At 35.8% G+C, this 10,016-nt stretch overlaps 1 protein-coding gene across 1 annotated transcript in view; it reads right to left on the bottom strand.

Moving 5' to 3' along the window:
• The window catches only part of CCDC178 (coiled-coil domain containing 178), a 173,378-nt gene that overhangs the window by 117,559 nt on the left and 45,803 nt on the right, over positions 1 to 10,016 (bottom strand). The window contains 3 exon segments of the mRNA XM_061447585.1: positions 3,155 to 3,314; positions 5,506 to 5,601; positions 5,603 to 5,649. Of these exon segments, the coding sequence (XP_061303569.1) occupies positions 3,155 to 3,314; positions 5,506 to 5,601; positions 5,603 to 5,649 (303 nt within the window).

Below are 10,016 nucleotides of genomic sequence, written 5' to 3'. Positions count from 1 at the left end.
TATTACAAACCTTTCTGAAATATGCCACTTTGTAGGTCATTTCGTTAGATATATTTTCACTATCTGATAAACAAGACATCATAACTAGCTGTTAGAATCGGACATAGGTTTTCTGATACATCATTCCCCAGATGAAAAATGTTTTTTTGTGAAAAAGAAAGTGCTCATAGAAACATGCTGATTCACTTTAAAATAAAAAATAAATAATAAAAAAGAAAACAACAAAGCAAATCACCAAACAAAAAAACTCCAAACAAGGCAAAAAAATTCTAATAAAATATTTGCAAACTAAACCTTTTAATAACTGATTCAAAGCTTATTTTAATCAAATGCCCTTTATATGCCTGAGAAATTCTCATTCAATTTTACCTGAAACATTACTGAACTTTTTTAATTTTACAGTAAAATGCTAAAGAAATATAGTTTATTACTGTCTTTTTTTCAATATCATGCAACGGTCAAATAAATTCTTAGAAAATCTAGAAACAGTATTGGTAGGTAAGGATTTTTTAGTATAAGACTAATGTTAATTACTAGAATTAGAAATTTATGGTATCGCTACTATTTCAAAGCAACAAGAAAGTCAAAGTATTAGCGTATCTGTTAATTCTTTGACTAATAACTTATAAAGTGTTTAGCAAAAGCACAAGTCCGTATATACAGATCTCTGAATTTAAAGATTTGCACATCTGCACTTCAGAAATATATTACGATGTGTTGAATAACAAATACTAACGAGGACAAATTTTCAGATTTCATGATAGCTGTGGTCATTCAAAATGTCTTGCTCAATCTTCAAAACCACAGTAATTGTTTTTACAGTTAGTTCAATTGAAAGTACAATAATCACATTAGCAGCAGAAAATAACAGCAAATGTGCTTGTTCTGAGGTTAAGAAAACAAGGCACAACATAATCCTCCCGAATGTGATCCAACACTCACTATAAATTGCTATGTCAAAGAATTTTTATCTGCGTGTTTAATACAGCACATATCAGCACTGAACCAAATGGCAATATGATAGTTTGGGGACTGTACCGTCTCTGTAGAACATAAGGTAATGAGCAACTATAAGAGTAGTTACAAATAGCAGTGATAAAATATGCTCATAAGGTATAACTTCACCATTATACATGTAAATTTCACCACATTTAGTAGCATGCACATTAGTAAAACAAAAGTCACACCTTGTATTTATCTGTGTTGTTACATTCTCCTGTGAGAAGACAGAATCTAGAAGGTCTGCAAATCACACATGCTGAGTGTTCTTTCAAGAACCGGGCATGAAGATTCTTCAGCTTTGCATCCTATTCTGCCCTGATCATTTATAGACAGCTTCTATCCCTCAGAGCAATGCAAGAGTTGCCCCACAAAATTTCTTTCCATCTGGATCTGTGCTGAAGCTGTTTCTTATGCAGATTCTCCCACATCGGGACCATTCTTCAACTCCATTCCCCTTCACTTTTTAACTTAATAATGAAGAATGACATAAAAATGACTAGGTAATAACAACATGAGTATTCAAAGGTTGACAGCATGTGCCTCCATTCCAGCTATAGGTCTATATGGAGAGTTGTTCTCACAGAGACTAGCAATGTGTTCCAGTAAAATCTCAAACAGGGTCTCAGGCATGTAGTGTAATATTTCTACTTACATTTAACCACCAAAAGCTTGGCAGAATCTCATAACTCAAATATTTATAAATATAATTTAAAAAAATACTGTTAAGAGCTCTGAAATTCATGCAATACCCATAACTCTATATGTAAAAGAGATGGAAGCAGAGACAAGACAGGATGAAATGGGACACATCAAGAAAAATGAATCTTGATATCCTGAAGAAGGAGATAAGAAAGGTACCTCACTAAATTATCCCTACAGCTATTTTTGAAGTTAAGGTGAAGATAAGTGAGTCAACATACTGGCAAATATTTTTACCTCAGAAATAATTTAACATAACGAAGGAGTCAAATACAGTATTTTGAAAGGGCTACTATCCATTTAAAAGGAATAAATTGTCAATATCTCTATTTTTAAAAAGCCCATGTTCTTATTGTTGCCATTTTGCTTTCTTTCATACCCTGATTAGTACAGATTTTATGAAAACAAACAAAAAAAACCTGACACATTGAAAATAGGAAGTAAAAATGAATGCTAAAGAAAATGTAACTGAGTAGCTTACTTTATCTAAACTACTCTGAGCTAAGAAAAGTATATGATAGGCACAGATGTAAAGAACACAAGATTAAAAGTTAATCTATTAATTATTTTTAACACAGCTACAATTGAAAAAAACTTGATCTGGGAATGTCTCCCCAGTGAAGAAATACTTTAATGCTATCATTTTCATGTGAAAACAAACACAATTATACAGGAAGCATTAGGCAATTAATCCATTTTCTTAGGAGAAAAGTTCAAATATTAAGATAACACAGAAAAGGAATTAAGTATTCACATGTGATTTCTCAGAAGATTTTGTGGTTACTACCACAGTGTATTTTATAATTCTATTTCCGATAGCTCTGATTTCTCAGTTATATTTACACAGTCTCTGGCTCCCATCTGGCTGAATCAACCACAACAACTAAGATCCAGGTGAGGGTCTTGTTAAGAGGTAGCGCCAAGCATTTCAGAAACAGCTTTATCCAAAAGACTAAAGTTTTACTGCTACTCTATCAAGCATCAGTTCATAGAGCAACTATCCAACTACTCTATCTTTTACTGCTGCTCTATCAAGAAGGTTGCATGCACCGAGCACTATTCTTGTACTTAAGTGATTAAAGAGGAATGGATATTTATTGATGTCAATCTTAAGTAAAAAAATATATGAGATTTGTTACTGAGCACTTGGCGAAATAGAAAAAAAAGATTTTCAAGTTAGAAGAAATTAAAAAATGAATGAAAAATGAAAAGTGTCAAAGCAAATGAACAATTTTAAAATTTTCCTAGAATGACTTCTTTATCCACAGAAAGAAAGAAATCTATTACAGGAAAATATCATTTAATTGGAAATACTTGCACATGGACATGAAGACACTAATTGTTTCAAACTTTTGATAAAACTGGTATCCTTTTAAGACCTAAAAAGAGCCAGAGCTAACCAAATAATAGTTTCACTTCTAACATAGAGAACCCCAGCTCTGGTAATACTCACTTCTGAATCTTCCATTTTTTTCTTTCTAATCTGTAATAATTCTCCATATGTTTTTTCTTCCTGATTTAACTTTTTCTCATATTCTGCTAGCTTATCTTTAAGATGATTAAACACCATCTGAACATTTTGTTCCTTAATCACAACAGTACTTGACATTTGCCTTTGAAAGAAATAAAAAGAATTCAATGAAGTAATCAAGATCTTCTACTATATTATGCTTTAGTCTTAATTTACAGGTTTCATTTTTAATTTTATAATAGCGTCTTCTTGCAAATAATAATACTTTTTATAAAAAACATATATGATGGAGCTTATCATGAATGTTTAGATCACTTCAAGACATTGCCTATCAATCCGTATCTAATGTGTCTATTGAAATACATAATTCTCACTTTTTAAAAAAACGGTTTGCATGTCTAAAATAACTTTCTAAAGAATGGACTGGTTCACTCACACATGTGAAGTATCTACATGAATATGATATTCTGAGACACAGAATTAGTCCATAACCAGTGATGTATTTGGTAACTACTATTTTTGTTATTTATTGGGACTGGAAGTGGGAGCTTCGTACCATTTGTGTAATATTTTGTTTCTGGAAGTTAAGAGGGGTTTTTTTTGGATGATTTTTAGACTTTAGAGTTCTTTCTGTTAGGTGGAAGCTCTAACAGCAGGTTCTCAAGACAAATGCAAAGTTCTCATTAGTGTCTGTTTTAGGTCTAGAAGTTGGACAATTTGCAAGAAAATTCCTTTCTGAAAGAGATGGACTTCATAGCTGTAAAAACAATGAATTACTGGAACTAACTTTCAGTACCACTTTGTGTTGATATTATCCTTTTCTTTGACTATAACATGTGTGCTGGGTTCAGCAGTAGCAGTCATGTTTTTTCCTTTGTGTTAACTGGTGCAGTGCTGTGTTTTGACTTCTAGTTTGAGAACAGCGTTGGTGAAGCCGATGTTGTTGGTTGTTGCTAAGTGATGTTTACCCTGACCAAGGACTCTGTGAGGCTCATGCTCTGCCAGGGAGGAGGGGAAGCTGTGAGGAAGCAGAGACGGGGCGCCTGACCCGGGCTAGCCGGGGAGGTATTCCATACCACAGCACGTCATGCCCGGGGTGGGGGGTAACTGGGAGTTACCCGGAAGGACAGGGGCTTCCGGGTGGAACTCGTTTTCTTGGCCGGTGGTATCGTATTCTCTTCCCTTGTTATTTTCCCTTATCATTGTTTTAGCTGATAGTAGCGGTGGTGATTTGTTGCTGGACTGTTCTTGTCTCAACCCGTAGGAGTTGCACTCTCTCGATCCTCCTCCCCGTTCCTCCGGGAGCGGGGAAGGGGAGAGCCCCGGTGCAGGGGGGGGGGAGACGGACACGGACCTTGATTGTTGTCAGCTCGGCACCACTCACTGGGAGTGAGTGAACAAGTTACCTGACTGGGTTTAAACCACGACACATGTCACTGATAGGAAACTACTGACTACTGGCTAAAGAGCTGTGGAAAATGAGAAAAGATTTTCAGTCGTGGAAACATGTCTTTCATATTTGAAATTCAGTAAGTTCCATTGTACATTGGGTCCTTCCAAATATTCGGTTTGAATTGAGAGTTAGGAAAAAAAACCCCACATATCTAGTGCCACGTATCCAGATAAAAAAATTACATTGAAAAAAATATTTTTTCCCCCATCAAGAATTTCATGGTGTAATCTCTCAAAGACCTTTCAACACCAACAGTACATAACTGAATGAGATCACAGAAAGGGATCTGTAGTATCATGATGCAAAGATGACTTTTTCACTGTTTAGTCACCCTTTAGAATGCAACAATCCAACCTGCTTTCTCCTTGATATTGCACAGCGGGTTCACCTTTATCCTTGAAGAGTAAGCCTGCTGTGCAATCAGCATATACAGCCCTCCAAGGCTTGCATGGCCTAGAAGGCAGCCTGCATTATCGGTTGAATAGAGCCCTTTGAGACTATCTTTAGGACTCATCAGTCACAGTAAGCGTAGGTCCACAGTTCTTAAACCAGAAAAAAGAGTGCTTGGAATCCTCCATTAATTAAGGATGCAACTGACCATGAATGTTATCAGATTTCCAAAAGCAATTCTGATGCCCGAAATTCAATTTGGGAGGCAGACAATTTATAGTTAATATCTTCTACAGATATGTTAAAACTACAAGCAGTGATCAGACAAAAATACTTTCAAATATTGATGAAAAGTGCATTACATTTCCTAAAAATAATATTTTAAAATAATAAAACTATCTTTAGCAATAGTAATAAAGTCAAATTACTAAATTACTTTGGTAAAAGTAATAAACTATCCTGTAAAATTCATATACTAGATAGGTCTTACCGCAAATCAGCAAAATATTGTTATACCTTTTCCATCTGTACTTGTTTCATATCACATAACTCACGTATTCCTTTAATTCCATGTTTTAAATTTTCCAGTGTGAGAATTTTCAGCAATCTGACTGGACACAGATGAAAATTTTTCCTAGGATTTAAAAAAAAACCCCAAACATAGCATGTTAATTAGGCAGGGCTAGATTTCCAAATTCTGACATTTAAGAACTTGATTATGAGCAACAATTCATGAATTTTTTATATCCAAAGAAAGAGAACTTGTTTTAGAGGGTGCACGAGAAGCTTTTAGTGCAACTGGAAGAATTCCATTTCTGTAAGATCATGGTGTTGCACATCCAGCTATAGTTCTCTAACTTACTGCACAATTCTTCTACTATTTATCCACAAGCTTTTTTATGGCACTTTTATTTTTGCAGTTGCCTTTTTTTTATTGATGTATGCAAATTTGTAGGTCATCATCTTCATAAAATACATTTCTCTTCTTATTTTTGCTTTTATACATAAAAGTCTTGCAAATAAGCACCGACTTGCACAGCAAAAACTTTATTAATGATAGCGAAAAGTAACAATTTTTGCATATGATCTAAGGCTAGGCCTATTCATTTCAGTGTATGCAGAGTCAGTGTCTTAACTGGAAGTTTTTTCTGCTAGACCACCAAAAATGGTACTTACAAAATATAATACTGGTTTAGGCAGATACCTAAAAAGCTGAACTTTCAGGAAGAATCAGTATTTTTATTTGCAATTCTGCAGGTAGAATATGGCTTACCCGTTATGTCTAAAAACTGGCATTTTTCATTTAGTTCCCTACAGAAAGAGTTGTCCTCTTTTAGATGTCAAGTTTTTCATACCACAGTTGTCCTGAACTCCGGACAGCAGAGGATTAAAACACAGAGAATGACTCCTGAACACCTGCCTACTTTCCTCAGCTACAAGTACACAACTCAAAAAACTGCTGAAAACCTTTATATTAAAATGGTTTTCACTAAACTTCCCATTCTACAGAATAAAGATTAAATTGCAGTGTCTTTTTCATACCTGTGACTGACAGTCATGGGACCCAAAAAATATAAAGATTCATGACACAAGCAAGCTGTACCTACAGGAACAACAGTATCTGGTAAACAAAGCTGCAGCTTCCCGGCAATGAACAAGAGAAACATAAAACACTGTAGCAGTTCAATAGTAATAAAGGGGGGTGAGTCTTCTCTTTGGGTGGTATTTCTAAAGTGGTCTTGCTGCATTAGATTTTTTAACCCATACTAATGGGCTGTAAGCAGCTATGTAAATGGATTAAATTAAGAGGGAGGAAAATACGTTTTGATTATGCTTATATACGCATATATACACACATCATTTAAGTGCACACATGTATAAATACCACAAGACCACACAGTTCAGTAGGCAAAGAATGCACCACAATAGATAAATAGAGAACAGTATTTTAAAAATTTCTTCTTTAGATTCTGCCCCATTTTTCTGAAGCAGCAACTTGAAGCATCATCTGATGGTCTTCTCTCTGGTGAAAGAAGCGCGTCTTAGAGGTGTGCCTAAAAGATAGCTATAACAAAAATGAGGTATCAAAGCTTCTGTAAGAGGTGTTAACACAGATATGAAGGTGTGCAAGGTACCTCAAGAACATGACTTTTTTAAGGCCTACAAACTTTGTAAAAGTGTAGTATGTATCTGTATAGAATTGATGAAATTTCAGGTTTCTTGCAGGAACACAGAATCATTAGAAAGAAAATTAATATAAGGTAATTAATGCAAATTCTGATGCAACTGAGTGGCCCATAGAGAGTCTCAAACCTCTAAGGAAAAACAGTATTAATTTTAGTTCTCACTACCAGGTGAAATTGGAGAAATGTGATAGCCTGTGATATACAGGCTGTCTGAATGGTCTGTCTTGGCCTTAAACTTAACAAATAATGAAATCTGAGATGATCAAGATACCAGGGGCAGACATAAACATACACAAAGAAGTCATAACAGTCATAACATGCAGAATCAGGTTCACATTTATGAGCTATGTTAGAACAAAACTGCCAAAGAAGAAGAATTTTGTCTCTTCCTTTAGGTCATTTTAACCAAGGCAGATAAAAGCTGAAAATGCTGGCTTCCAAGCATATGAAATACTAGCCACTGAGTCAGTGCAAGCTGGTACCTATTATAGAAGACATAGAATTTGCAGTCAGGTTTTAGGAAAAAAAATCCAACCAAAAGCAAACGAAAGATGGTGAGATACTCTACATTCTGTGATCCAAATATCAGTAGACTGGGTATCTGCTCCTTATAGGTTGCTGTACTGGACAACAGTTCAGTATCTTGCCTAAGCTGATTGAGTCCCTTGGCACTTGGTCGTTCAGCTGTTCAATACATGAGCACTATTATTGATTCTTCTTAGTTGCTGAACAGAACTACTGGTGTACTATGGGATAGAAACCATTTTATCTAAGTATCTAGCTTTTAGACATGTCAGCAGACTAAACTAAGTCGCTTCGACTTCAACAGTGAGATGCACTAGCCTCCAGTGTATGATCCTAAAATAGGTAAGCTATGAAGAACTGGGTGAATTGCTTGATCATTTGGAAGTTGAAGACTCTACTCCTGCATCAAGAATACTATGGAATAATAGCCATTTTTTCCATGACATCATTTAAGCTACTCACTGGACAAGCTTTAAACAAGCCAATGTGTGGTGGTTTAAACCCAGCCAGACAGCTTGTTCACTCACTTCCTCCCCTTCTTGCCCTCCCCCTACTCCCAGAGGGATGGAGAGGAGAATCGAAAAGAATGCAACTCCCACAGGTTGAGATAAGAACAGTTTAGTAACTGAGGTATAACACAAATCACTACTGCTACCACCAATGATAATAATGATAAAGGAAATAACAAGAGAAGAGAATACATCACCTCACCACCAGCCAACTGATAACTCGCCCCCCCCCAGCCCAACCAGGCACCGACCAATACCTCCTCCAACCCTGCAGTCTACCAGCCCTTCCGGGTAACTCTCCGTTATATCCTGGGCATGATGTGCTGTGGTATGGAATACCTCCTTGTCTAGCCTGGGTCAGGCATCCCGTCTCTGCTTCCTCATGGCTTCCCCTCCTCCCTGGCAGAGGACGAGCCTCACAAAGTCCTTGGTCAGGGTAAACATCACTTAGCAACAACCAAAAACATCGGTATCACCAGCACTGTTTCCAGGCTGGAAGTCAAAACACAGCACTGCACCAGATACCAAGAAGGAGAAAACTGACTGCTATTGCTGAACCCAGGGCACAATGTCATGTGACAGCACTAAAATGTCTGAATATAAGTTTACATAACTTCTCCTTAAAAAAAATCATGATTAACAGAATCATGTAGTGTGACCTTACACAGCTAGAAAGATGAGTAATTATTAAAAATAAGACAGCCCATTTTATAAAGCCCCCCTTTTACAAAATGTCAATTGTTATGATCAAGGAACTGCATTAAGCTCTAAGAACACAGCATTTAATGCATCCAGGTATTGTTACCAGTTCAGAGCTCTAAGTATCTCATAAAATAGGCTTTGTATGCTGTGTTATTTCACTTAACCAGAACACTCCTCTAGTACTCCTCCAGAACACCAAATCAAATATTGCTCAAGTAATTAATGGATAGAGTTATTTAGTTACTAGGAAAGGTAGCATTTAAAATAATAATGAAAATTACAGGAAATAAATGCACTGAAAAACACTGTAGAATTACTGATTATGATGTACTCATCAGTCATTTTCACATGTTCTAAGATCTACTGGTAACCTGCAGTTTGGTAGAGAACAATCTTTAAGAGAAAGGGATATAAAAACTGTCCTGCCAAACCTGTCTGTATCAATGAGTTTCCCAAAGCTTAATTTAAGATTCTGTTATATGTGTAAATCTCAATAGAGATTACTGGGCTCATAAAAGCTACTCTGAACGATATGAAAACATTTCTTTCATTTTTTTTAATCTATATGACTCATCTTCAATGCCATAATACCTATCTTAAGTTTATACAATATGCAAGTGAAAGAATAATAAAAATTAACTGAATCTTAGAAAGAAAATATTTGTTTCTTCTAACGCTTATAACCATGTTTATATAAAGCACAGGGTTCAGTATTGAAATTCAGTAATTCCCTTTGGTGGATTATAGAGTTTAGTAACTGATACAGCATATATAAGCCATCATTTACAAAAAGATGCCATCTGCTGAGCAAACATGCAATCAGCAGGCACTTCCTATTATACTAGAATCTTTTTTGTCCTTTATTGATTTTCTCCATTGCATTTCTAAAGCCCCTTAAGCAATCTGAATCAGTGTAGCAAATGAAGAAAGCAAAGGACTCCTCAATGACCCCAATATCAATTCTGCTTTGTATTTTACACTGTCTCAAGGCTATGGACCTCATAGGTTAGTTTGAGCAAGAGACAGAAAATAGTACATACAATATATGTATGTACATAGTTCCAAGGCAACTGTGTAGA

This window comes from Pezoporus flaviventris, unplaced genomic scaffold (assembly GCF_033815535.1).
Source record: "Pezoporus flaviventris isolate CSIRO_AGI_PZ_B2104156 unplaced genomic scaffold, CSIRO_AGI_Pfla_v1 ptg000007l, whole genome shotgun sequence".
NCBI lineage: Eukaryota > Metazoa > Chordata > Aves > Psittaciformes > Psittacidae > Pezoporus > Pezoporus flaviventris.
Note: the sequence above shows the minus strand (reverse complement) of the source record. Positions and strands in the feature narration are given on the sequence as shown.